The sequence below is a fragment of the Oncorhynchus tshawytscha genome, linkage group LG06 (genome assembly GCF_018296145.1).
Source record: "Oncorhynchus tshawytscha isolate Ot180627B linkage group LG06, Otsh_v2.0, whole genome shotgun sequence".
NCBI classification, from domain to species: domain Eukaryota; kingdom Metazoa; phylum Chordata; class Actinopteri; order Salmoniformes; family Salmonidae; genus Oncorhynchus; species Oncorhynchus tshawytscha.
Genome location: NC_056434.1, coordinates 13,216,096 through 13,243,395, shown reverse-complemented (window position 1 = coordinate 13,243,395; position 27,300 = coordinate 13,216,096). Strand labels below are relative to the sequence as shown.

At 45.8% G+C, this 27,300-nt stretch overlaps 4 protein-coding genes and 1 pseudogene across 4 annotated transcripts; 3 read left to right on the top strand and 2 right to left on the bottom strand.

Moving 5' to 3' along the window:
* Nucleotides 1-8,114: 8,114 nt before the first annotated feature.
* Nucleotides 8,115-9,223, bottom strand: LOC121846659 (protein Ycf2-like; the record flags this gene model as incomplete). The annotated part of the gene is made up of 3 exons (XM_042322988.1): nt 8,115-8,569; nt 8,653-8,943; nt 8,995-9,223. Coding segments are annotated over 3 exons (975 nt in total), but the record flags the coding sequence as incomplete, so codon positions are not given.
* A 1,155-nt stretch (nt 9,224-10,378) lies between these two features.
* Nucleotides 10,379-11,317, top strand: LOC121846658 (uncharacterized protein DDB_G0271670-like; the record flags this gene model as incomplete). The annotated part of the gene is made up of 1 exon (XM_042322987.1): nt 10,379-11,317. A coding segment is annotated over one exon (939 nt), but the record flags the coding sequence as incomplete, so codon positions are not given.
* Nucleotides 11,318-12,822: 1,505 nt separating this feature from the next.
* On the top strand, nt 12,823-13,711 carry LOC121846661 (annotated as a pseudogene).
* A 1,499-nt stretch (nt 13,712-15,210) lies between these two features.
* LOC121846657 (protein Ycf2-like) lies at nt 15,211-16,674 on the bottom strand (the record flags this gene model as incomplete). The annotated part of the gene is made up of 5 exons (XM_042322986.1): nt 15,211-15,332; nt 15,576-16,148; nt 16,215-16,311; nt 16,348-16,527; nt 16,561-16,674. Coding segments are annotated over 5 exons (1,086 nt in total), but the record flags the coding sequence as incomplete, so codon positions are not given.
* Nucleotides 16,675-17,129: 455 nt separating this feature from the next.
* Nucleotides 17,130-18,050, top strand: LOC121846660 (uncharacterized protein DDB_G0271670-like; the record flags this gene model as incomplete). Its single annotated transcript, XM_042322989.1, has 1 exon — nt 17,130-18,050. A coding segment is annotated over one exon (921 nt), but the record flags the coding sequence as incomplete, so codon positions are not given.
* Nucleotides 18,051-27,300: the final 9,250 nt, after the last annotated feature.

Here is a 27,300-nt window from a genome sequence, read left to right as displayed (position 1 = left end):
TGTTCACACACTAATTAATATGAATGAGATGGAGCTTTGTACATTGACAACAATAACACAAGTTATATCATAGCACTACATAGTTAGTGTCAGTCTTGCCTTATCCTCCCATCTCTTTCTCTTTTTTGCAGTCTCTCTCCTTCCCTGTTCTCTCTCCCTCTCCTTCCTGTTCTCTCTCTCTCTCCTCTCCTTCCCTGTTCTCTCTCTCTCTCTCTCCCCTTCCCTGTTCTCTCTCTCTCTCTCTCTCTCCTTCCCTGTTCTCTCTCTCTCTCTCTCTCTCTCTCTCTCTCTCTCTCCTTCCCTGTTCTCTCTCTCTCTCTCTCTCTCTCTCTCTCTCCTGTTTTCTGCTCTGTTCTCTCTCTCTCTCTCTCTCCTGCTCTCTCCCTTATTTCTTTCTCTCCCTCTCTCTCTCTCATACCTGTTTTCTCTCTCTCCTCTCTCTACTTCTGTTTCTCTCTCTCTCTCCTTCCCCTGTTCTCTCTCTCTCTCTCTTACCTGTTCTCTCTCTCTCTCTCTCTCCCTACCTGTTCTCTCTCTCTCTCTCTCTCCTACCTGTTCTCTCTCTCTCTCTCTCTTTACCTGTTCTCTCTCTCTCTCTCTCTTACCTGTTCTCTCTCTCTCCTTCCCTGTTCTCTCTCTCTCTCCTCCTTCCTGTTCTCTCTCTCTCTCTCTTCCTTCCCTGTTCTCTCTCTCTCTCTCTCTCCTTCTTCTCTCTCCTTCTCCTGTTCTCTCTCTCTCTCTCTCTCTCTCTCTCTCTCCTTCCCTGTTCTCTCTCTCTCTCTCTCTCTCTCTCTCTCTCTCTCTCTCCTTCCCTCTCTCTCTCTCTCTCTCTCTCCTTCCCTGTTCTCTCTCTCTCTCTCCTTCCCTGTTCTCTCTCTCTCTTCCTGTTTCTCTTCTCTCTCTCTCTCCTTCCCTGTTCTCTCTCTCTGTTCTCTCTCTCTCTCTCTCCTTCCCTGTTCTCTCTCTCTCTCTCTCTCTCTCTCTCTCTCTGTTTCTCTCTCTCTCTCTCCTCTCTCTCCTTCCCTGTTCTCTCTCTCTCTCTCTCTTCTCTCCTTCCCCTTCCCTGTTCTCTCTCTCTCTCTCCTTCCCTGTTCTCTCTCTCCTCCTTCTGTTCCTGTTCTCTCTCTCTCTCTTCCCTTCCTGTTCTCTCTCTCTCTCTCTCTTCCCTGTTCTCTCTCTCTCTCCTTCCCTCTTCCTTCCTTCCCTGTTCTCTCTCTCTCTCTCTCTCCTTCCCCTGTTCTCTCTCTCTCTCTCTCCCTGTTCTCTCTCTCTCTCTCTCTCTCTTTCTCTCCTCTCCTTACCTGTTCTCTCTCTCTCCTTGCCCGTTCTCTCTCTCTCTCTCGCTCCTTCCCTGTTCTTTCTCGCTCTCTTCTAATCCATCTCTCACAAGCCGAGGCAGGCTGCCCTGGGCGAGAGGGTGAATTGATTTTTCAGATCTGTATGAGTATCCGTTAGAGGTATTAGGCTGATGAGACTGAATGGGATCCACTGTGCAGTCTGCAGCACCACTGTCTGTAGACACACTCTGGGCTGTAGTCTGCAGTACAGGAGGCTCTGTTTGTCTGTCTGCTGAACGAATGTTGGGGTCAGCAGCAACAGACACACACACACACACACACACACAAATAATCACACAAATTATCCCCGCACTGTTCAATATAGTGCACAATACATTCAGCACACAATTTATGCCCCTAGGACTATCGTTCGTTAAATGTTTAATTAGTACACACTGTTGTAAAAGGTTTTGCAACGGCATACGAAAATAAATGTTTCTTATTGGACGCGTTCCCGTTTCCCAGGACAACTTCTTTTAAATGTATGGAATGGACCTCATCATAGTGAGACGTCATGTCATATGGCGTTACACCACGACCAGCGGCTGCAGCCCGGACACTTCTGAGGTCATTCACTAGAAACATCACTCCGGGAGAAGCAGAAAGACCCAAATAACAGTGTCTAGCTTCGCTGAGACAGCATGTCGATGCTGGTTGTCGTAAGAACCGGGACCAAGGCGCAGCGGATATTGAGTTCCACATATTTATTCCAAAGTGAAACATAAGCCAAAACAATAAATCAAATAAACGAACAACGGAACGTGACTACGTAGTGCACAAACACAAAATAATATCCCACAAACACAGGTGGGAAAAATATCTACTTAAATATGATCCCCAATTAGTGACAATCATTCACCAACATAGGAAACATAAACTGGAACACAACATAGAAATGATAAACTAGAATACCCCCTAGTCACGCCCTGACCTACTACACCATAGAGAAACAATGGCTCTCTATGGTCGGGGCGTGACACAGCAAGCTTGTTTTAAAGGCGTGACGGGATCAGAGTTAACGATAGTGGGGAGGAGGGACCCCTCACTAGCACCTCTTAATGGAGAGGGGGTGCGCGCTTTCAAACGGCCGTTTGGTGCAGTGGGCCCAGGCTTAGTTTTACTTCAGTGGTATCAGGTTTGACCCAGCTCTTCTTACGACCCAGACATTTAAAAGTCCTTATTCTCTTGTTCTCCCCATTTATTTCACTGAGTGGCGAATCCGTGAAGTCATAGGATTTCCTTCTCTGTAAAGGATCTTGATTGAGGACCCTGTGTGTGCGTGTGTGTGTGTGAGCGTGTGTGTGAGCGTGTGTGTGAGCGTGTGTGTGAGCGTGTGTGTGAGCGTGTGTGTGAGCGTGTGTGTGCGCGCGTTTGTGTTTTGTTCATTTGTTCAGTATCACTTGTTCCAATTAGGGATCAAAGGTCAACCTACTGTTTTGAAATCCTTTTACACACACTATGACCTGTATGTTGTTGGCATTGGCCTGTTCATTTCTATATGATGCAGACATTGCAAAAGTGCACTTTGTAAATAATTCCATAGAACCAAATATTTGAGACAAAAAAGGGATGCTTCCACCCTTTTGTAGTCTGTGACTACAGCCAAATGTTGTGTCTCAAATGGCACCATCTTCCCTATGTAGTGCACTCCTTTTGTTGTGTGCCCTACATAGGGAAGTTGTGCCCTACATAGGCAATAGGGTGCCATTTGGGACTTACTCAGACAAAATAACTGTACTTCCGACCTTGTCATAAACCAATGCTATGTTTAGTTTAGTTCTCCCTATATAAATCAGTGTGTGGCTACGTTCCCTTTGTTGGGACAAATGTACATTACCTATATGCCAAAATAAATCACTGAGAGGAGTAAGAAACCGAGAATTCAGTCTGAAACGGAATCCATTTTGAATTTTCGACCGGCAGTTGAAAAATAGCCTCACATGCACATCAATACAGCGTTTAGTTCAGGACAAACATAAATCATCCTCTGTATTTGTTATTACTTAATTATACAGTTGTTACTGTAGCTCCGAAAGAATCCGGTCAAATAAATGTTAGTGGTCGACTGGTAAATCGCTGAGTAAGTTAGATTGAATTGGATGACGATGGACATTAAAACGCATTGCTAAGCAGATGGCTTCATCACACACTGCAATGATAACCAGTAGTCATAAGTACAGATCTAGGATCAGATAACCTAGCCCTAAAGTCTAGCCTTAACTGTTAGGTAGGAAGATTAGATCTGAACCTTGGTCAGTCGTTAGGGGCAGCTGCTATGTTATTAAGTGTGGCTGTCTGGGGATGTTATGAAACAGGTTCCCAGCATACACATATCAGGGATGTTGGAAGAGGTGTGTGTGTGTGTGTGTGTGTCTCTGTCTGTGTATGCCGTTCGAGCGTGTGTGTGTGTGTCTCCCTCTGTCTGTGTGTGCCAGGGTTTCCGTCAGGAAGTGTTAATTTACTGGACATTAGACAAACCGTATGCATTGGTTGCGTAACCTGATTAGGACATCCACCCACGGTGCTCAGAAGATTATTGTCTTTCATATTAACAGAACATGCAAGTCGAGGATGCAACAATGTGCAGTCCTTCCTACCCAATTCTGACTCCAATGCTTCCCACTGTTGAGTGTGGTAAATCTAGCACCTGCTACCATACTCTGTTCAAAGGCACTTACAGTGCATTCGGAAAGTATTCAGACTCCTTGACTTTTTTCCACATTTTGTTACCTTACAGCCTTATTCTAATTTAATTTGAATTGTTTTAAATAATCCCTCGTCAATCTACACACAACACCCCTTAATAACAAAGCAAGAATAAGTCTGCAGAGAAGAATGGGAGAAACTCCCCAAATACAGGTCTGCCAAGCTTGTAGCATCATTCCCCAAAAGACTAGAGGTTTTAATCTGCCAAATGTGCCTCAACAATGTACAGAGTAAAGGGTCTGAATACATGTCTAAAAACATGTTTTTGCTTTGTTATTATGGGGTGTTGTGTGTAGATTGACGAGGGATTATTTAAAACAATTCAAATTAAATTAGAATGAGGCTGTAACATAACAAAATGTGGAACCAGTCATGGGGTCTGAATAATTTCAGGATGCCCTGTAAATCTTTTGTCCGGCCCATTCACCCTCTGAATGGCTCACAATCACAATCCATGTCTCAATTGTCTCGAGGTTTAACACTCCTTCTTTAACCCGTCTCCTCCCCTTCATCTACACTGATTGAAGTGGATTTAACAGGTGGTATTAATATGGATTCATAGCTTTCCCCATGAATTGACCTGGTCTGTCATGGAAAGGGCCGTTGTTCCTAATGTTTTGTACACTCAGTGTCCTGTGTATTCACGCCCCTAAAGTGACCACTGCGCCCCGATAGGCGCAGTGGTCTAAGGCACTGCATCACTACAGATACTGGTTCAATCCCAGGCTGTGTTGCAGCCGGCCGCGACCGGGTGACCCATGAGGCGGCACACAATTGGCCCAGCATCGTCCGGGTTACGGGAGGGTTTGGCCAGCCGGTTTGTCCCTGTCCAATCCCACTCTAGCGACTCCTGTTGCGGGCCGGGGACATGCACGCTGACACGGTCACCAGGTGTACGGTGTTTCCTCCGACACATTGGTGCTGCTGGCTTCCGAGTTAAGTGGGCATTGTGTCAAGAAGCAGTGTGGCTTGGCGGGTTTTATTTCGGAGGACGCACGGCTCTCGACCTTCGCCTCCGTACGGGAGTTGCAGCGATGGGACAAGACTTTAACTACCAATTGGGTAGAAAAGGAGGGTATTTAAATTAAAAAATACAAATACATTAAAATCATATTGTAAAATAATTGATTGTGTCAGTGGCCTACACACACAGGACATTGAAAGTTTCTGAGTGACCTAGTTACAGTTTTGACTGCTGTCGGCTTGAAAATCTATGACAAGACTTACAAAATGGCTAACGAGCAGTGATCAACAACCAACTTGACAGATCTTGAAGAATTAAAAAAATAATAATGTGCAAATGTTGTACAATCCAGATGTGGAAAGTCTTAGAGACAAACAACCTCACAGCTCTAATCGCTGCCGAAGGTGATTCTGAAATGTGTTGACTCAATGGAGTGAATACTTATGGTACTGCATGTCAAACTAACATAAGCATTTTTCAATGGTAGGTCGCGCCCCCTATGGTCCCTGGTCAAAAGTAGTGCACAATAAAGGGAATAAGAGGCCATTTAGGGCAGAGGCGTAATGTTCCTTCTCCCCTTTGGTGAAGCAAAAGGTTTCATCTCAAACACCTTCGCCAAACGCTCCAGTTCAAAGGCTAACTGGGATCTTAGCTAGCCGCTCTGCTTATCTCATTTTCGGTCACTGCTAGTGGTCACCCACCACGTTCCACTCAGAGAACACTCAGCCTATGTCTGTGTCCCAAATGGGCCCATATTCGCTACGTAGTGTACTACTTTTGACCAGAGGGAATAGGAGGGCCATGTGGAACTCTTTGTTCTCCTCCAGAGACCAGAACAAAAAACAAACCCAAAGAAACATCCAGGCTGAGATGGATGAGAGAAGGAGAGAGCGAGAGAGGAGATGAATAGAGCGAGAGAGCAAGAGTTCCAGGAATTGAGCTGAGGGAGATTTGCAGACGAGCTGAAGCGTTGCCTACGCAGAGAGACAGGCGGACAGAGAGACAGTAGTGGAGCAGACAGTCGGACAGACAGACAGTAGTGGAGCAGACAGTCGGACAGACAGACAGTAGTGGAGCAGACAGTCAGACAGACAGCTCCAGTTTGACCATCTGTCAGTCTTACATCATGGCCCACCGTCTCACTACTTCCACCACAGCCCCACTTTTCTCCACACGGAGGCCCTGTCTGGAACACACAGCCTATGGCCCATACTCAAGAGCTGGGACAATAAACCCAAATTAAAACAACCATACCGATCACTTAAGCAGGCATTTTTCTGATTATTGTTCTTCAGATCTTCTCATGCTTTTCTTATGTGCACACAGTGAAAACCTTCTGCAATTTAGCCAAATTTCTCCCTTTCACTGTAGAGAAAGTTGCATCACCCAGCACCATAAACCCACTGCTGACGTTGTCATTGGCTACGTCCCAAATGGCACCGTCCCAAATGGCACCCTATTCAATTCATAGTGAAGTGCACTTCATGGGTAGTAGGGTGCAATTTGAGATTCAACCATTCTTTTTGAATCATAACTGACCTCAAGGTTGTTACATGGAAAGCAGCTGTTCCCTTTACAGAACCCCCTTCTAAACCCCTCCAACCCGATGAGACACTATTTTATATAGAGCCTTAAATCTCCTGCGCACTCCAGCAGAAACATAAATAAGAAATGTCCGATTTATTTCAAACTGACAGGCTTGAGAATCCATATTGGATGCGATGGGCTCGCCGTGCCGCGGCCGGCAGTTTCTCTCGCTTTCTCTCTCTCACTCTCTCTGTCCCTCTTGCTCTTTCTGTCCCTCTCTCCCTCTCGCTTTCTCTCTGTCCCTGTCTCTCTCTCTGTCCCTGTCTCTCTCGCTCTCTCTCTCTCTGTCCCTCTCTCCCTCTCGCTTTCTCTCTGTCCCTGTCTCTCTCTCTGTCCCTGTCTCTCTATCTCTCTGTCCCTGTCTCTCTCTCTCTCTATCTCTCTCTGTCCCTGTCTCTCTCTCTGTCCCTGTCTCTCTCGCTCTCTCTGTCCCTGTCTCTCTCTCTCTCTCTCTCTCTCTCTCTTTCTGTCCCTCTCTCTCTCTCTTTCTCTCTGTCCCTGTCTCTCTCTCTGTCCCTGTCTCTCTCGCTCTCTCTGTCCCTCTCTCTCTCTCTCTCTCTCTCTCTCTCTCTCTATCTCTCTCTGTCCCTCTCGCTCTCTGTCCCTCTCCCTCTCTGTCGCTCTTTTTCATTGACATGCTATGTTGCCATCTGTGGGCCCTAGTCCGCCCCCCACACACACACACACACAAACTCAACCCCACGTCCCATTCCCTACTTTAAGAGCCACTCTGCTGACATCTCCGGCCCTGTGGGGTGTGTGCGTTTCTTGTGTGTGTTTTCTTTGTGTGTGCGTGCCTGTGTGTGTGTGACTGGGGTGAGGCGAAGTGAGGTGAATCACTCTTGGCTGAAACGCCGGAGCAGGACAATGTGTCCTGTGTCTCTGGAAAGGACCAGCTGGAGTACAACTTACTTGTATACAAGTACAAATACCCCCTTCTTCATCCTCTACTTCTTCTTCATCCTCTACTTCTTCTGCATCCTCTACTTCTTCTTCTGCTTCTTCTTCATCTTCTTCTTCTTCATCCTCTGCTTCTTCTTCATCCTCTGCTTCTTCTTCTTCTTCTGCTTCTTCTTCATCCTCTGCTTCTGCTTCTTCTTCATCCTCTGCTTCTGCTTCTTCTTCACCCTCTGCTTCTTCTTCACCCTCTGCTTCTGCTTCTTCTTCACCCTCTGCTTCTTCTTCTTCTTCATCCTCTGCTTCTTCTTCTTCTTCATCCTCTGCTTCTTCTTCTTCTTCACCCTCTGCTTCTTCTTCATCTTCTTCACCCTCTGCTTCTTCTTCTTCTTCTTCACCCTCTGCTTCTTCTTCATCCTCTGCTTCTTCTTCATCCTCTGCTTCTTCTTCATCCTCTGCTTCTTCTTCTTCTTCATCCTCTGCTTCTTCTTCTTCTTCATCCTCTGCTTCTTCTTCTTCTTCTTCATCCTCTCTTCTTCTTCCTCTTCTTCTTCATCCTCTGCTTCTTCTTCTTCTTCATCCTCTGCTTCTTCTTCTTCTTCATCACCCTCTGCTTCTTCTTCTTCTTCATCCTCTGCTTCCTCTTCTTCTTCTTCATCCTCTGCTTCTTCTTCTTCTTCATCCTCTGCTTCTTCTTCTTCATCCTCTGCTTCTTCTTCTTCTTCATCCTCTGCTTCTTCTTCTTCTTCATCCTCTGCTTCTTCTTCTTCTTCATCCTCTGCTTCTTCTTCTTCTTCATCCTCTGCTTCTTCTTCTTCTTCATCCTCTGCTTCTTCTTCTTCTTCATCCTCTGCTTCTTCTTCTTCTTCATCCTCTGCTTCTTCTTCTTCTTCATCCTCTGCTTCTTCTTCTTCTTCATCCTCTGCTTCTTCTTCTTCTTCATCCTCTGCTTCTTCTTCATCTTCTTCATCCTCTGCTTCTTCTTCATCTTCTTCACCCTCTGCTTCTTCTTCATCTTCTTCACCCTCTGCTTCTTCATCTTCTTCACCCTCTGCTTCTTCATCTTCTTCACCCTCTGCTTCTTCTTCTTCATCTTCTTCACCCTCTCTTCTTCTTCTTCATCTTCTTCACCCTCTGCTTCATCTTCTTCATCTTCTTCACCCTCTGCTTCTTCTTCATCTTCTTCACCCTCTGCTTCTTCTTCATCTTCTTCACCCTCTGCTTCTTCTTCTTCTTCTTCTTCATCCTCTGCTTCTTCTTCTTCATCTTCTTCACCCTCTGCTTCTTCTTCATCTTCTTCACCCTCTGCTTCTTCTTCATCTTCTTCACCCTCTGCTTCTTCTTCTTCATCTTCTTCACCCTCTGCTTCTTCTTCTTCATCTTCTTCACCCTCTGCTTCTTCTTCTTCATCTTCTTCACCCTCTGCTTCTTCATCTTCTTCACCCTCTGCTTCTTCTTCTTCATCTTCTTCACCCTCTGCTTCTTCTTCTTCATCTTCTTCACCCTCTGCTTCTTCTTCTTCATCTTCTTCACCCTCTGCTTCTTCTTCTTCATCTTCTTCACCCTCTGCTTCTTCTTCTTCATCTTCTTCACCCTCTGCTTCTTCTTCTTCATCTTCTTCACCCTCTGCTTCTTCTTCATCTTCTTCACCCTCTGCTTCTTCTTCTTCTTCTTCTTCATCCTCTGCTTCTTCTTCTTCATCTTCTTCACCCTCTGCTTCTTCTTCTTCTTCTTCACCCTCTGCTTCTTCTTCTTCTACTTCTTCATCCTCTGCTTCTTCTTCATCCTCTGCTTCTTCTTCTTCTTCACTCTGCTTCTTCTTCTTCTTCATCCTCTGCTTCTTCTTCTTCATCCTCTGCTTCTTCTTCTTCATCTTCTTCTTCTTCATCCTCTGCTTCTTCTTCTTCATCCTCTGCTTCTTCTTCTTCATCCTCTGCTTCTTCTTCTTCACCCTCTGCTTCTTCTTCTTCTTCTTCATCCTCTGCTTCTTCATCTTCTTCACCCTCTGCTTCTTCATCTTCTTCACCCTCTGCTTCTTCTTCTTCTTCACCCTCTGCTTCTTCTTCATCCTCTGCTTCTTCTTCACCCTCTGCTTCTTCTTCTTCTTCATCTTCTTCACCCTCTGCTTCTTCTTCTTCTTCATCTTCTTCACCCTCTGCTTCTTCTTCTTCATCTTCTTCACCCTCTGCTTCTTCTTCTTCATCTTCTTCACCCTCTGCTTCTTCTTCTTCATCTTCTTCATCCTCTGCTTCTTCTTCTTCATCTTCTTCACCCTCTGCTTCTTCTTCTTCTTCACCCTCTGCTTCTTCTTCTTCTTCCTCTGCTTCTTCTTCTTCATCCTCTGCTTCTTCTTCTTCTTCATCCTCTGCTTCTTCTTCTTCATCCTCTGCTTCTTCTTCTTCTTCATCCTCTGCTTCTTCTTCTTCATCCTCTGCTTCTTCTTCTTCTTCATCCTCTGCTTCTTCTTCTTCATCCTCTGCTTCTTCTTCTTCACCCTCTGCTTCTTCTTCTTCACCCTCTGCTTCTTCTTCTTCTTCTTCATCCTCTGCTTCTTCATCTTCTTCACCCTCTGCTTCTTCATCTTCTTCACCCCTCTGCTTCTTCTTCATCTTCTTCACCCTCTGCTTCTTCTTCTTCTTCACCCTCTGCTTCTTCTTCATCCTCTGCTTCTTATTCATCCTCTGCTTCTTCTTCATCCTCTGCTTCTTCTTCATCCTCTGCTTCTTCTTCTTCTTCATCCTCTGCTTCCTCTTCTTCTTCATCCTCTGCTTCTTCTTCTTCTTCTTCTTCTTCATCCTCTGCTTCTTCTTCTTCTTCATCCTCTGCTTCCTCTTCTTCTTCATCCTCTGCTTCCTCTTCTTCTTCATCCTCTGCTTCTTCTTCTTCTTCATCCTCTGCTTCTTCTTCTTCTTCATCCTCTGCTTCCTCTTCTTCTTCATCCTCTGCTTCCTCTTCTTCTTCATCCTCTGCTTCTTCTTCTTCTTCATCCTCTGCTTCTTCTTCTTCTTCATCCTCTGCTTCTTCTTCTTCATCCTCTGCTTCTTCTTCTTCTTCATCCTCTGCTTCTTCTTCTTCACCCTCTGCTTCTTCTTCTTCTTCTTCATCCTCTTCTTCTTCTTCTTCATCCTCTGCTTCTTCTTCTTCTTCATCCTCTGCTTCTTCTTCTTCTTCATCCTCTGCTTCTTCTTCTTCTTCATCCTCTGCTTCTTCTTCTTCTTCACCCTCTGCTTCTTCTTCTTCTTCACCCTCTGCTTCTTCTTCTTCACCCTCTGCTTCTTCTTCATCCTCTGCTTCTTCTTCATCCTCTGCTTCTTCTTCATCCTCTGCTTCTTCTTCTTCTTCATCCTCTGCTTCTTCTTCATCCTCTGCTTCTTCTTCTTCTTCATCCTCTGCTTCTTCTTCATCCTCTGCTTCTTCTTCTTCTTCTTCTTCATCCTCTGCTTCTTCTTCTTCTTCATCCTCTGCTTCTTCTTCTTCTTCATCCTCTGCTTCTTCTTCTTCTTCATCCTCTGCTTCTTCTTCTTCTTCATCCTCTGCTTCTTCTTCTTCTTCATCCTCTGCTTCTTCATCTTCTTCATCCTCTGCTTCTTCATCTTCTTCACCCTCTGCTTCTTCTTCATCTTCTTCACCCTCTGCTTCTTCTTCATCTTCTTCACCCTCTGCTTCTTCATCTTCTTCACCCTCTGCTTCTTCATCTTCTTCACCCTCTGCTTCTTCTTCATCCTCTGCTTCTTCTTCATCCTCTGCTTCTTATTCATCCTCTGCTTCTTCTTCATCCTCTGCTTCTTCTTCATCCTCTGCTTCTTCTTCATCCTCTGCTTCTTCTTCTTCTTCATCCTCTGCTTCCTCTTCTTCTTCATCCTCTGCTTCCTCTTCTTCTTCATCCTCTGTTCTTCTTCTTCTTCATCCTCTGCTTCCTCTTCTTCTTCATCCTCTGCTTCCTCTTCTTCTTCATCCTCTGCTTCCTCTTCTTCTTCATCCTCTGCTTCTTCTTCTTCTTCATCCTCTGCTTTTTCTTCTTCATCCTCTGCTTCTTCTTCTTCTTCATCCTCTGCTTCTTCTTCTTCTTCATCCTCTGCTTCTTCTTCTTCTTCATCCTCTGCTTCTTCTTCTTCTTCATCCTCTGCTTCTTCTTCTTCATCCTCTGCTTCTTCTTCTTCTTCATCCTCTGCTTCTTCTTCTTCATCCTCTGCTTCTTCTTCTTCTTCATCCTCTGCTTCTTCTTCTTCATCCTCTGCTTCTTCTTCTTCTTCACCCTCTGCTTCTTCTTCTTCTTCTTCATCCTCTGCTTCTTCATCTTCTTCACCCTCTGCTTCTTCTTCTTCTTCACCCTCTGCTTCTTCTTCTTCTTCACCCTCTGCTTCTTCTTCATCCTCTGCTTCTTCTTCATCCTCTGCTTCTTATTCATCCTCTGCTTCTTCTTCATCCTCTGCTTCTTCTTCATCCTCTGCTTCTTCTTCATCCTCTGCTTCTTCTTCTTCTTCTTCTTCATCCTCTGCTTCTTCTTCTTCTTCATCCTCTGCTTCCTCTTCTTCTTCATCCTCTGCTTCTTCTTCTTCTTCATCCTCTGCTTCTTCTTCTTCTTCATCCTCTGCTTCTTCTTCTTCTTCATCCTCTGCTTCTTCTTCTTCTTCATCCTCTGCTTCTTCTTCTTCTTCATCCTCTGCTTCTTCTTCTTCTTCATCCTCTGCTTCTTCTTCTTCTTCCTCTGCTGCTTCTTCATCTTCTTCACCCGCTGCTTCTTCTTCTTCATCTTCTTCACCCTCTGCTTCACCCTCTGCTTCTTCTTCTTCATCTGCTTCACCCTCTGCTTCACCCTCTGCTTCTTCTTCTTCATCTGCTTCACCCTCTGCTTCATCTTCTTCATCTTCTTCACCCTCTGCTTCTTCTTCATCTTCTTCACCCTCTGCTTCTTCTTCTTCATCTTCACCCTCTGCTTCTTCTTCATCTTCTTCACCCTCTGCTTCATCTTCTTCATCTTCTTCACCCTCTGCTTCTTCTTATTCATCTACTTCACCCTCTGCTTCTTCTTCATCTTCTTCACCCTCTGCTTCTTCTTCTTCATCTTCTTCATCCTCTGCTTCTTCTTCTTCATCTTCTTCACCCTCTGCTTCTTCTTCTTCTTCTTCTTCATCCTCTGCTTCTTCTTCTTCATCTTCTTCACCCTCTGCTTCTTCTTCTTCATCTTCTTCACCCTCTGCTTCTTCTTCTTCTTCACCCTCTGCTTCTTCTTCTTCTTCTCCCTCTGCTTCTTCTTCTTCTTCACCCTCTGCTTCTTCTTCTTCTTCATCCTCTGCTTCTTCTTCTTCTTCATCCTCTGCTTCTTCTTCTTCTTCATCCTCTGCTTCTTCTTCTTCTTCATCCTGCTTCTTCTTCTTCTTCATCCTCTGCTTCTTCATCTTCTTCATCCTCTGCTTCTTCTTCTTCATCTTCTTCACCCTCTGCTTCTTCTTCTTCTTCACCCTCTGCTTCTTCTTCTTCATCTTCTTCACCCGCTGCTTCTTCTTCTTCATCTTCTTCACCCTCTGCTTCACCCTCTGCTTCTTCTTCTTCATCTGCTTCACCCTCTGCTTCATCTTCTTCATCTTCTTCACCCTCTGCTTCTTCTTCATCTTCTTCACCCTCTGCTTCTTCTTCTTCATCTTCACCCTCTGCTTCTTCTTCATCTTCTTCACCCTCTGCTTCATCTTCTTCATCTTCTTCACCCTCTGCTTCTTCTTCTTCATCTTCTTCACCCTCTGCTTCTTCTTCTTCATCTACTTCACCCTCTGCTTCTTCTTCATCTTCTTCACCCTCTGCTTCTTCTTCTTCTTCTTCTTCATCCTCTGCTTCTTCTTCTTCATCTTCTTCACCCTCTGCTTCTTCTTCTTCTTCACCCTCTGCTTCTTCTTCTTCACCCTCTGCTGCTTCTTCTTCTTCTTCACCCTCTGCTTCTTCTTCTTCTTCACCCTCTGCTTCTTCTTCTTCTTCACCCTCTGCTTCTTCTTCTTCTTCACCCTCTGCTTCTTCTTCTTCTTCATCCTCTGCTTCTTCTTCTTCTTCATCCTCTGCTTCTTCTTCTTCTTCATCCTCTTCTTCTTCTTCTTCATCCTCTGCTTCTTCTTCTTCTTCATCCTCTGCTTCTTCTTCTTCTTCTTCTGCTTCTTCTTCTTCTTCTTCTTCTTCTTCTTCTTCTTCTTCTGCTTCTTCTTCTTCTTCTTCTGCTTCTTCATCCTCTGCTTCTTCTTCACCCTCTGCTTCTTCTTCTTCTTCACCCTCTGCTTCTTCTTCTTCATCTTCTTCACCCTCTGCTTCTTCTTCACCCTCTGCTTCTTCTTCTTCACCCTCTGCTTCTTCTTCACCCTCTGCTTCTTCTTCTTCATCCTCTGCTTCTTCTTCATCTTCTTCATCCACTGCTTCTTCTTCTTCATCTTCTTCATCCTCTGCTTCTTCTTCTTCATCCTCTGCTTCTTCTTCTTCATCCTCTGCTTCTTCTTCTTCATCCTCTGCTTCTTCTTCTTCATCCTCTGCTTCTTCTTCTTCTTCTTCTTCTTCTTCACCCTCTGCTTCTTCTTCTTCTTCACCCTCTGCTTCTTCTTCTTCTTCACCCTCTGCTTCTTCTTCTTCTTCACCCTCTGCTTCTTCTTCTTCTTCACCCTCTGCTTCTTCTTCTTCTTCACCCTCTGCTTCTTCTTCTTCTTCACCCTCTGCTTCTTCTTCTTCTTCACCCTCTGCTTCTTCTTCTTCTTCACCCTCTGCTTCTTCTTCTTCTTCACCCTCTGCTTCTTCTTCTTCTTCACCCTCTGCTTCTTCTTCTTCTTCACCCTCTGCTTCTTCTTCTTCTTCACCCTCTGCTTCTTCTTCTTCTTCATCCTCTGCTGCTTCTTCTTCTTCATCCTCTGCTGCTTCTTCTTCTTCATCCTCTGCTGCTTCTTCTTCTTCATCCTCTGCTTCTGCTTCTTCTTCTTCTTCTTCTTCATCCTCTGCTTCTTCTTCTTCTTCTTCTTCTTCATCCTCTGCTTCTTCTTCTTCTTCTTCACCCTCTGCTTCTTCTTCTTCATCTTCTTCATCCTCTGCTTCTTCTTCTTCTTCATCCTCTGCTTCTTCTTCTTCTTCTTCTTCTTCATCTTCTTCATCCTCTGCTTCTTCTTCTTCTTCACCCTCTGCTTCTTCTTCTTCTTCACCCTCTGCTTCTTCTTCTTCATCTTCTTCATCCTCTGCTTCTTCTTCTTCTTCATCCTCTGCTTCTTCTTCTTCATCTTCTTCACCCTCTGCTTCTTCTTCTTCATCTTCTTCACCCTCTGCTTCTTCTTCTTCTTCATCCTCTGCTTCTTCATCTTCTTCACCTTCTTCTTCATCTTCTTCACCCTCTGCTTCTTCTTCTTCTTCATCCTCTGCTTCTTCTTCTTCATCTTCTTCACCCTCTGCTTCTTCTTCTTCTTCACCCTCTGCTTCTTCTTCTTCTTCACCCTCTGCTGCTTCTTCTTCTTCTTCACCCTCTGCTTCTTCTTCTTCTTCTTCACCCTCTGCTTCTTCTTCTTCTTCACCCTCTGCTTCTTCTTCTTCACCCTCTGCTTCTTCTTCTTCTTCACCCTCTGCTTCTTCTTCTTCATCCTCTGCTTCTTCTTCTTCATCCTCTGCTTCTTCTTCTTCATCCTCTGCTTCTTCTTCTTCATCCTCTGCTTCTTCTTCTTCATCCTCTGCTTCTTCTTCTTCTTCTTCATCCTCTGCTTCTTCTTCTTCTTCTGCTTCTTCTTCTTCCTCTGCTTCTTCTTCTGCTTCTTCTTCTTCTTCTTCTTCTTCTGCTTCTTCATCCTCTGCTTCTTCTTCACCCTCTGCTTCTTCTTCTTCTTCACCCTCTGCTTCTTCTTCTTCATCTTCTTCACCCTCTGCTTCTTCTTCTTCATCCTCTGCTTCTTCTTCTTCATCTTCTTCATCTTCTTCATCCTCTGCTTCTTCTTCTTCATCCTCTGCTTCTTCTTCTGCTTTCTTCATCCTCTGCTTCTTCATCCTCTGCTTCTTCTTCTTCTTCATCCTCTCTTCTTTCTTCTTCTTCACCCTCTGCTTCTTCTTCTTCTTCACCTCTGCTTCTTCTTCTTCTTCACCCTCTGCTTCTTCTTCTTCTTCACCCTCTGCTTCTTCTTCTTCTTCACCCTCTGCTTCTTCTTCTTCTTCACCCTCTGCTTCTTCTTCTTCTTCATCCTCTGCTTCTTCTTCTTCTTCATCCTCTGCTTCTTCTTCTTCTTCATCCTCTGCTTCTTCTTCTTCTTCATCCTCTGCTTCTTCTTCTTCTTCACCCTCTGCTTCTTCTTCTTCTTCACCCTCTGCTTCTTCTTCTTCTTCACCCTCTGCTTCTTCTTCTTCTTCATCCTCTGCTTCTTCTTCTTCTTCATCCTCTGCTTCTTCTTCTTCTTCATCCTCTGCTTCTTCTTCTTCTTCATCCTCTGCTTCTTCTTCTTCTTCATCCTCTGCTTCTTCTTCTTCTTCATCCTCTGCTGCTTCTTCTTCTTCATCCTCTGCTTCTGCTTCTTCTTCTTCTTCTTCTTCTTCATCCTCTGCTTCTTCTTCTTCTTCTTCACCCTCTGCTTCTTCTTCTTCATCTTCTTCATCCTCTGCTTCTTCTTCTTCATCCTCTGCTTCTTCTTCTTCTTCATCTTCTTCATCCTCTGCTTCTTCTTCTTCTTCTTCTTCATCTTCTTCATCCTCTGCTTCTTCTTCTTCATCCTCTGCTTCTTCTTCTTCACCCTCTGCTTCTTCTTCTTCACCCTCTGCTTCTTCTTCTTCACCCTCTGCTTCTTCTTCTTCTTCTTCACCCTCTGCTTCTTCTTCTTCTTCTTCACCCTCTGCTGCTTCTTCTTCTTCTTCATCCTCTGCTGCTTCTTCTTCTTCACCCTCTGCTGCTTCTTCTTCTTCACCCTCTGCTTCTTCTGCTTCTTCACCCTCTGCTTCTTCTGCTTCTTCACCCTCTGCTTCTTCTGCTTCTTCACCCTCTGCTTCTTCTTCTTCATCTTCTTCACCCTCTGCTTCTTCTTCACCCTCTGCTTCTTCTTCTTCATCCTCTGCTTCTTCTTCTTCATCTTCTTCATCCACTGCTTCTTCTTCTTCATCTTCTTCATCCTCTGCTTCTTCTTCTTCATCCTCTGCTTCTTCTTCTTCTTCACCCTCTGCTTCTTCTTCTTCTTCACCCTCTGCTTCTTCTTCTTCTTCACCCTCTGCTTCTTCTTCTTCTTCACCCTCTGCTTCTTCTTCTTCTTCACCCTCTGCTTCTTCTTCTTCTTCACCCTCTGCTTCTTCTTCTTCTTCATCCTCTGCTTCTTCTTCTTCTTCATCCTCTGCTTCTTCTTCACCCTCTGCTTCTTCTTCTTCATCCTCTGCTTCTTCTTCTTCATCTTCTTCATCCACTGCTTCTTCTTCTTCATCTTCTTCATCCTCTGCTTCTTCTTCTTCATCCTCTGCTGTCTTCTTCTTCTTCACCCTCTGCTTCTTCTTCTTCTTCACCCTCTGCTTCTTCTTCTTCTTCACCCTCTGCTTCTTCTTCTTCTTCACCCTCTGCTTCTTCTTCTTCTTCACCCTCTGCTTCTTCTTCTTCTTCATCCTCTGCTTCTTCTTCTTCTTCATCCTCTGCTTCTTCTTCTTCTTCTTCATCCTCTGCTTCTTCTTCTTCATCCTCTGCTTCTTCTTCTTCTTCATCCTCTGCTTCTTCTTCTTCTTCATCCTCTGCTTCTTCTTCTTCTTCATCCTCTGCTTCTTCTTCTTCTTCATCCTCTGCTTCTTCTTCTTCATCCTCTGCTTCTGCTTCTTCTTCTTCATCCTCTGCTTCTTCTGCTTCTGCTTCTTCTTCTTCTTCTTCACCCTCTGCTTCTTCTTCTTCATCTTCTTCATCCTCTGCTTCTTCTTCTTCATCCTCTGCTTCTTCTTCTTCTTCATCTTCTTCATCCTCTGCTTCTTCTTCTTCTTCTTCATCTTCTTCATCCTCTGCTTCTTCTTCTTCTTCACCCTCTGCTTCTTCTTCTTCTTCACCCTCTGCTTCTTCTGCTTCTTCACCCTCTGCTTCTTCTGCTTCTTCACCCTCTGCTTCTTCTGCTTCTTCACCCTCTGCTTCTTCTTCTTCTTCTTCCTCTGCTTCTTCTTCTTCTTCTTCACCCTCTGCTTCTTCTTCTTCTTCATCCTCTGCTGCTTCTTCTTCTTCTTCTTCACCCTCTGCTGCTTCTTCTTCTTCTTCTTCATCCTCTTCTTCTTCTTCTTCACCCTCTGCTGCTTCTTCTTCTTCTTCTTCATCCTCTGCTGCTTCTTCTTCTTCTTCTTCATCCTCTGCTGCTTCTTCTTCATCCTCTGCTTCTTCTTCTGCTTCTTCATCCTCTGCTTCTTCATCCTCTGCTTCTTCTTCTTCTTCACCCTCTGCTTCTTCTTCTTCTTCACCCTCTGCTTCTTCTTCTTCTTCACCCTCTGCTTCTTCTTCTTCTTCATCCTCTGCTTCTTCTTCTTCTTCATCCTCTGCTTCTTCTTCTTCTTCATCCTCTGCTTCTTCTTCTTCTTCATCCTCTGCTGCTTCTTCTTCTTCATCCTCTGCTGCTTCTTCTTCTTCATCCTCTGCTTCTGCTTCTTCTTCTTCATCCTCTGCTGCTTCTTCTTCTTCATCCTCTGCTTCTGCTTCTTCTTCTTCATCCGCTGCTTCTTCTTCTTCATCCTCTGCTTCTTCTTCTTCTTCATCCTCTGCTGCTTCTTCTTCTTCATCCTCTGCTTCTGCTGCTTCTTCTTCTTCATCCTCTGCTTCTTCTTCTTCTTCTTCATCCTCTGCTTCTGCTGCTTCTTCTTCTTCATCCTCTGCTTCTTCTTCTTCTTCTTCACCCTCTGCTTCTTCTTCATCTTCTTCATCCTCTGCTTCTTCTTCTTCATCCTCTGCTTCTTCTTCTTCTTCTTCATCTTCTTCATCTTCTTCATCCTCTGCTGCTTCTTCTTCTTCTTCTTCTTCTTCATCTTCTTCATCCTCTGCTTCTTCTTCTTCTTCACCCTCTGCTTCTTCTTCTTCATCTTCTTCATCCTCTGCTTCTTCTTCTTCACCCTCTGCTTCTTCTTCTTCTTCTTCACCCTCTGCTGCTTCTTCTTCTTCTTCACCCTCTGCTGCTTCTTCTTCTTCTTCACCCTCTGCTGCTTCTTCTTCTTCTTCACCCTCTGCTGCTTCTTCTTCTTCTTCACCCTCTGCTTCTTCTTCTTCTTCACCCTCTGCTTCTTCTTCTTCTTCACCCTCTGCTTCTTCTTCTTCTTCACCCTCTGCTTCTTCTTCTTCTTCACCCTCTGCTTCTTCTTCTTCTTCACCCTCTGCTGCTTCTTCTTCTTCTTCACCCTCTGCTTCTTCTTCTTCTTCACCCTCTGCTTCTTCTTCTTCTTCACCCTCTGCTTCTTCTTCTTCTTCACCCTCTGCTTCTTCACCCTCTGCTTCTTCTTCTTCTTCTTCACCCTCTGCTGCTTCTTCTTCTTCTTCATCCTCTGCTGCTTCTTCTTCTTCACCCTCTGCTGCTTCTTCTTCTTCACCCTCTGCTTCTTCTTCTTCTTCACCCTCTGCTTCTTCTTCTTCTTCACCCTCTGCTTCTTCTTCTTCTTCACCCTCTGCTTCTTCTTCTTCTTCACCCTCTGCTTCTTCTTCTTCTTCACCCTCTGCTTCTTCTTCTTCTTCACCCTCTGCTTCTTCTTCTTCTTCACCCTCTGCTTCTTCTTCTTCTTCACCCTCTGCTTCTTCTTCTTCACCCTCTGCTTCTTCTTCTTCTTCTTCACCCTCTGCTTCTTCTTCTTCACCCTCTGCTTCTTCTTCTTCTTCTTCACCCTCTGCTTCTTCTTCTTCACCCTCTGCTTCTTCTTCTTCTTCATCCTCTGCTGCTTCTTCTTCTTCTTCTTCATCCTCTGCTGCTTCTTCTTCATCTTCTTCACCCTCTGCTTCTTCTTCTTCACCCTCTGCTTCTTCTTCTTCACCCTCTGCTTCTTCATCCTCTGCTTCTTCTTCTGCTTCTTCTTCATCCTCTACTTCGCCGTTACACTGGGTCCCAGTGTTTGTGTTCTCCTTTCCAGCAGCCTCAGTTCTCCTCTTCCACTCACTCACTCACTCACTCTCTCACCTCTCGCTCTCACCTCTCGCTCTCAACTCTCGCTCTCACCTCTTGCTCTCAACTCTCGCTCTCACCTCTCGCTCTCACCTCTCGCTCTCACCTCTCGCTCTCACCTCTCGCTCTCACCTCTCGCTCTCACCTCTCGCTCTCACCTCTCGCTCTCACCTCTCGCTCTCACCTCTCGCTCTCACCTCTCGCTCTCACCTCTCGCTCTCACCTCTCGCTCTCACCTCTCGCTCTCACCTCTCGCTCACCTCTCGCTCTCACCTCTCGCTCTCACCTCTCGCTCTCACCTCTCGCTCTCACCTCTCGCTCTCACCTCTCGCTCTCACCTCTCGCTCTCACCTCTCGCTCTCACCTCTCTCACCTCGCTCTCACCTCTCGCTCTCACCTCTCGCTCTCACCTCTCGCTCTCACCTCTCGCTCTCACCTCTCGCTCTCACCTCTCGCTCTCACCTCTCGCTCTCACCTCTCGCTCTCACCTCTCTCTCACCTCTCGCTCTCACCTCTCGCTCTCACCTCTAGCTCTCACCTCTCGCTCTCACCTCTCGCTCTCACCTCTCGCTCTCACCTCTCGCTCTCACCTCTCGCTCTCACCTCTCGCTCTCACCTCTCGCTCTCACCTCTCGCTCTCACCTCTCGCTCTCACCTCTCGCTCTCACCTCTCTCTCACCTCTCGCTCTCACCTCTCTCTCAACTCTCGCTCTCACCTCTCTCAACTCTCGCTCTCACCTCTCTCTCAACTCTCGCTCTCACCTCTCTCTCAACTCTCGCTCTCACCTCTCGCTCTCACCTCTCGCTCTCACCTCTCGCTCTCACCTCTCTCTCAACTCTCGCTCTCACCTCTCGCTCTCACCTCTCGCTCTCAACTCTCGCTCTCACCTCTCGCTCTCACCTCTCGCTCTCACCTCTCGCTCTCACCTCTCGCTCTCACCTCTCGCTCTCACCTCTCGCTCTCACCTCTCGCTCTCACCTCTCGCTCTCACCTCTCGCTCTCACCTCTCGCTCTCACCTCTCGCTCTCACCTCTCGCTCTCAACTCTCGCTCTCACCTCTCGCTCTCACCTCTCGCTCTCACCTCTCGCTCTCAACTCTCGCTCTCACCTCTCGCTCTCACCTCTCGCTCAACTCTCGCTCTCAACTCTCGCTCTCACCTCTCTCTCACCTCTCGCTCTCACCTCTCGCTCTCACCTCTCGCTCTCACCTCTCGCTCTCAACTCTCGCTCTCAACTCTCGCTCTCACCTCTCTCTCAACTCTCGCTCTCACCTCTCTCTCAACTCTCGCTCTCAACTCTCGCTCTCACCTCTCTCACGCTCGCTCTTCTCTCACATCTCTCACCTCTCTCTCACATTTCTCAACTCTCGCTCTCACCTCTCTCTTTAAATTTCAATTCAATTTTTTTATTGGCATGATGTAACAATGTACATATTGCCAAAGCTTACTTTGGAAATGTACAATATTAAAATAATAATAATCAATATTGTCAATGGGACAATGCTAACAAATATAATCATGGGTCAAAATAACCATACATTGAACAATAACAATAAGCACAGAGGTCATGTGCAAGTTGGTTGGTCTGTTAGACATTGTCCCTCATCTTGTGGCAGGCAGCTATGTAGTGCGCTGGCCAGGTCGCAGTTGTAAATGAGAACTTGTTCTCAACTGGCCGACCTGGTTAAATAAAGTCAGATCTAGATGTGGCCACTCTGGAACCAGGTTGCTTGGCATGCAGCACATACATGTGTGCAGGCTTGTGCAAGTGTGTGTGTGTGTGATTGTGCGCGCCCTGAACGTGACTCCCGTTGAGCTGCAACCAAACACACACACACACACACACACTCCCTTTCTCTGCTGCTTCCATGGACAGAGTCATGATGGTAATGACTTGTATCTTCCCATACTGGTACCTGACTCTCCCCACTAATTACACTTGTATAGCTTTAGTTTTTATATAAATAACCACTTGTTAATCACTTTTATATCGGTGATCGTCACATAAAAAGCCGCCCATATGGGTCGTCTAATATATTGTGTGAGGCATTAAATTGGTGCTGAATTACAGTTTTATGGCGCAGGCTGTCCAGGCCGTGATTGATACCAGTGACACTTGGCCTGAGAGGGGATGTGTGGCTGTGTTTGGCCATTCCATAAATGTACCTAACTCTCTGTAGGATGGTGATGGAGCGAGCAGAGCTTTCCGCTAGTGTTCTCAACTTCCCCATGGCTCAGCATAGGGCCAGGCTAGCAAGCAACCCAGACCTGGGTGTGGAAAGGGTTTTTCTTTTAAATAGTTTAGGTTTGCTTCATTTATCTTAGTGGGTTTTGCACTTTGGGGGGTATTCCATTGGTTCCATTATGCTGCGGCAAGCTAGGCCAATATCAAAGATCACAAAACTGTTTTCGACCCAGGTCTGATAGAAAACGTGTGGGTTTGATGCATTCCCACCTTGACACTTTCAATGCATACAATTTGCATTCATAGTACATCACATGAAGAAGGTGTAGCCAAGAGCGTCATAAGACTTGCTGTGAGCAGTCATTACAGCTCATAGCTCCTTATAGCAGCTCATATAAATGCACAATGTACTCATAACACATTGGTGGCTAATAGGAACTAAGGAGTCCCAGAAGGTCTCGAGGCTCCATGGAATGGCCTGTGTTTTGCTTTCAGGTGATTTCTGACTTTGTTTTGTTTGGCGGTGCCAATCCTTTTCCCTGTTGCGCACACACACACACACACACACACACACACACACATACATGAACGTAGCCACAAACACACACACTCATGAACACACACACAGGACGCGTGCATGCACGAACACACACACACACACAGAACAACTGTTTCTCCCCAGATCAGCTCCATTCACCTCCTTTGCTTTATTGGCTATGGACTGTTCAAGGACACGGCTAATGTTGCTAGTGGTTACTGTTAGCGAAGTGACCCGTCAGAAACCTGTCACATTTTGTGTGAAAGACAGACCCAGAGACATCTTTTCTGGAACTGCTGTTTCTACACCACATGCGTGTGCCACTGTTTGTCAGTGTGAACACGCGATTGTCAACAATGCTTGTGACTGTGCTTGTGACTCTCGTTCTTTGTCATGTCTCTCATTATTTCACTCTCCTCTCTTTCTTTCTCTCTATTTCTCTCTACTTTCTTTCTCTCTACTTTCTTTTCTTTCTCTTGCTATCAGTCTCTCTCTCTTCTTGTCCCCCTGTTCTCCATCCTTCTGACTCGGATGACTACGGTTCAATTTCCAAGCTATCTTTCCTTGTTTTAGAGTTTTAGAGTCCTGTTTATCTCTTTTTAAACTTCTCATGATATACACTGCTCAAAAAAATAAAGGGAACACTTAAACAACACAATGTAACTCCAAGTCAATCACACTTCTGTGAAATCAAACTGTCCACTTAGGAAGCAACACTGATTGACAATACATTTCACATGCTGTTGTGCAAATGGAATAGACAACAGGTGGAAATTATAGGCAATTAGCAAGACACCCCCAATAAAGGAGTGGTTCTGCAGGTGGTGACCACAGACCTCTTCTCAGTTCCTATGCTTCCTGGCTGATGTTTTGGTCACTTTTGAATGCTGGCGGTGCTTTCACTCTAGTGGTAGCATGAGACGGAGTCTACAACCCACACAAGGGGCTCAGGTAGTGCAGCTCATCCAGGATGGAACATCAATGCGAGCTGTGGCAAGTTTGCTGTGTCTGTCAGCGTAGTGTCCAGAGCATGGAGGCGCTACCAGGAGACAGGCCAGTACATCAGGAGACGTGGAGGAGGCCGTAGGAGGGCAAAATACACTGAATGTACAAAACATTAGGAACATCCTCCTAATATTGAGTTGCACCCCTGTTTGTCCTCAGAACAGCCTCAATTTGTTGAGGCATGGACTCTACAAGGTGTCAAGAGTTCCACAGGGATGTTGGCCCCCATGTTGGCTCCAATGCTTCCCACAGTTGTGTCAAGTTGGCTGGATGTCCTTTCATCTACACTGATTGAAGTGGATTTAACAGGTGACATCAATAAGGGAAGACCACCTGGATTCACCTGGTCAGTCTGTCATGGAAAGAACAAGTGTTCCTAATGTTTCGTACACTCAGTGTAAGTTGTAGTGACTGAATAGACGCTGAAGCAAGCACACTAAGTGCTGGTATCAGTTGTTGAGGCAGCCCTACAGAGGTGATGCATAGCCCTCCCATCTCTCTCTCTCTCTCTCTCTCTCCCCCTCTCTATCTTTCCATATCTCCTACTCTCTCACTACCTCCCACCTTCTCTTTCTTTCTCCCTCTCTCACTACCTCTCACCCTCATTTTCTTTCTCCCTCTCTCACTACCTCCCACCCTCATTTTCTTTCTCCCTCTCTCACTACCTCCCACCCTCATTCTCTCTTTCTTTTTCCCTCTCTCACTACCTCCCACTTTCTTTCTTTCTTTCTTTCTCCCTCTCTCACTACCTCCCACTCTCTTTCTTTCTCCCTCTCTCTCACTACCTCCCACACTCTTTTTCTTTCTCCCTCTCTCTCACTACCTCCCACACTCTTTCTTTCTCCCTCTCTCTCACTACCTCCCACACTCTTTCTTTCTCCCTCTCTCTCACTACCTCCCACACTCTTTCTTTCTCTTTCTTTCTCCCTCTCTCTCACTACCTCCCACACCCTTTCTCTCTTTCCTTTCTTTCCTCTCTTTCGCTCTCTCTCTCTCTCTCTCTCTCTCTCCTCTTTCTTTCTCTCCCTCCCTCCCCCACTCCCTGTCCCACATTAACTTGAATTTGAGTAAAGATGTAATGATGGCGCGTGAGAAATAAAGTGACGGTCAGCCGTAAATCCACCAGAAATGAAATGAGACTAATTGTGCCATTAAGGTTATTTCCCTCGCTCTCTCATCTCTATCTTTCTCTCCCCCCTCCCTGTCCCATATTACCCTTGAATTTGAGTAAAGATGTAATGGCGGCGCGTGGGAGTCAAAGTGGTGGCCGGCCGTAAATCCACCAGAAATGAGACTAATTGTACCATTAAGATTTTAGACTCTGCACATTTCTCACTGTAAATTGTCCGGGGGTCTGGGTGTTGGGAAGAGCTTTCGGGATGAAAGGCGCTGAGTCGGCGGGACGGTCTGAGGGGAGAGCAGTGATAAAAGTACTCTCTCAGCTTCACGGGATGTCTTAAGTGCGTTCTAAGGACACAGCTCCTAAGTACCTCTGGCTGAGATTGGCTAGGCCACCACAAGTTTTGGGGTGTGTGTATGTTTGCGTAAAACAGCCAGGTTGTCTTGACACCAGTTCTCTTTTGATCTGAGAGGGATGTGGGATTGTACTCTAGTAATAAACTTAGAGGGAGATATATTATTTCTTGAGTACAATCCCACATCGCTCTCAGATCAAAAGAGAACTCTGGTGTCAAGAGAGGGTATATATACATACATATACACGCACAAAATTCTCAGTCAGACAAGGTTGGTCTTGAACGTGCTTCTAGCCAAAGTGCTTCTACACCTGCATTGCTTGCTGTTTGGGGTTTTAGGCTGGGTTTCTGTACAGCACTTTGAGATATCAGCTGATGTACGAAGGGCTATATAAATACATTTGATTTGATTAGAAGCACCTAATGTGACAACATAGCTCCAGTTGTTCCTTTACATTTCTCCTAAAACAATGGGGCCCCAATTCAATCTATTGCAGTTAAAGGAAACTGCACTGCAGGGTCACTCCTCAATACAACTGCAGTACATTAGAATGTCTGGAACACAAATGTGTGTTTCTCCAGGGGTTTGGCGATTGCTCCATCCTCCCAGAAGTCCTTGGACATAAGGAGGACGAAACCGAGCTGATCCTGGACAGTGGCATTCTCGCGCTGTGTCTCACCTCTGATCCCTGCCTTGACCCCACTCCCACCTTGACCTCTAAGACTTTTAACCCCACCCCAACTCCTACTCCTGACCAGCATCCTCCCTCCAGGAGAGGAGAGGGAAATGGTAGTGGATGAAGAGGAAGAGGAGGACGTGGTGGATGTGAATGGTCGAGAGGGGCAAACCGTGGATTCCTACCCCAGAAAACCTCCACCGTCGTGGGGAGAGTGGGAGAGGGTCAACAGAGCCCCCCCCAGTCCTCTCTGGAGCTCAGGAGCAGGTGAATGCTCTACTCCTCTGCAGTATTGTGCCTTGGCAAGTCAGACGACAGATGTCTGGCTTCCACCTCTACATCAGTGCTGGCCAACAGGGGGCAGCAGTGTGTGCAGACTTACTCCAGCCTAGCTGGAACACACCAGACTTTAGTCAATCTCTCAAATCAAATCAAAGTTTATTTGTCACGTGCGCCAAATACAACAGTTGTAGGTAGACCTTACAGTGAAATGCTTATTTACAGGCTCTAACCAATAGTGCAAAAAAGGTATTAGTTGAACAATAGGTAGGTAAAGAAATAAAAACAACAGTAAAAAGACAGTGAAAAACAGTAGTGAGGCTATATACAGTAGAGGCTATATACAGTAGCGAGGCTCTATACAGTAGCGAGGCTCTATACAGTAGAGGCTATATACAGTAGCGAGGCTATATACAGTAGCGAGGCTATATACAGTAGCGAGGCTATATACAGTAGCGAGGCTATATACAGTAGAGGCTATATACAGTAGAGGCTATATACAGTAGAGGCTATATACAGTAGCGAGGCTCTATACAGTAGCGAGGCTCTATACAGTAGAGGCTATATACAGTAGCGAGGCTATATACAGTAGCGAGGCTATATACAGTAGAGTCTATATACAGTAGCGAGGCTCTATACAGTAGCGAGGCTCTATACAGTAGCGAGGCTATATACAGACACCGGTTAGTCAGGCTGATTGAGGTAGTATGTACATGTAGATATGGTTAAAGTGACTATGTATATATGATGAACAGAGAGTAGCAGTAGCGTAAAAGAGGGGTTGGTGGGTGGGACACAATGCAGATAGCCCGGTTAGCCACTGTGCGGGAGCACTGGTTGGTTAGGCCAATTGAGGTAGTATGTACATATATACATGAATGTATAGTTAAAATGACTGTGGATATATGATGAACAGAGAGTAGCAGCAGTGTAAAAGATGGTTTGGGAGGCACACAATGCAAATAGTCCGGGTAGCCATTTGATTACCTGTTCAGGAGTCTTATGGCTTGGGGGTAAAAACTGTTGAGAAGCCTTTTTGTCCTTGACACTCCGGTACCGCTTGCCATGCGGTAGTAGAGAGAACAGTCTATGACTGGGGTGGCTGGGGTCTTTGACAATTTTTAGGGCCTTCCTCTGACACCGCCTGGTGTCGAAGTCCTGGATGGCAGACAGCTTTGCCCCAGTGATCTACTGGGCTGTTCGCACTACCCTCTGTAGTGCCTTGCGTTCGAAGGCCGAGCAATTGCCGTACCAGGCAGTGATGCAACCAATCCAGGATGCTCTCGATGTTGCAGCTGTAGAACCTTTTGAGGATCTCAGGCCCCATGCCAAATCTTTTTAGTTTCCCGAGGGGGAATAGGCTTTGTCGTGTCCTCTTCACGACCGTCTTGGTGTGTTTGGACCATTCTAGTGTGTTGTTGATGTGGACACCAAGGAACTTGAAGCTCTCAACCTGCTCCACTACAGCCCCGTCGATGAGAATTGGGTCGTGCTCAGTTCTCCTTTTCCTGTAGTCCACAATAATCTCCTTTTAGTCTTGGTTATGTTGAGGGATAGGTTGGTATTCTGGCACCAC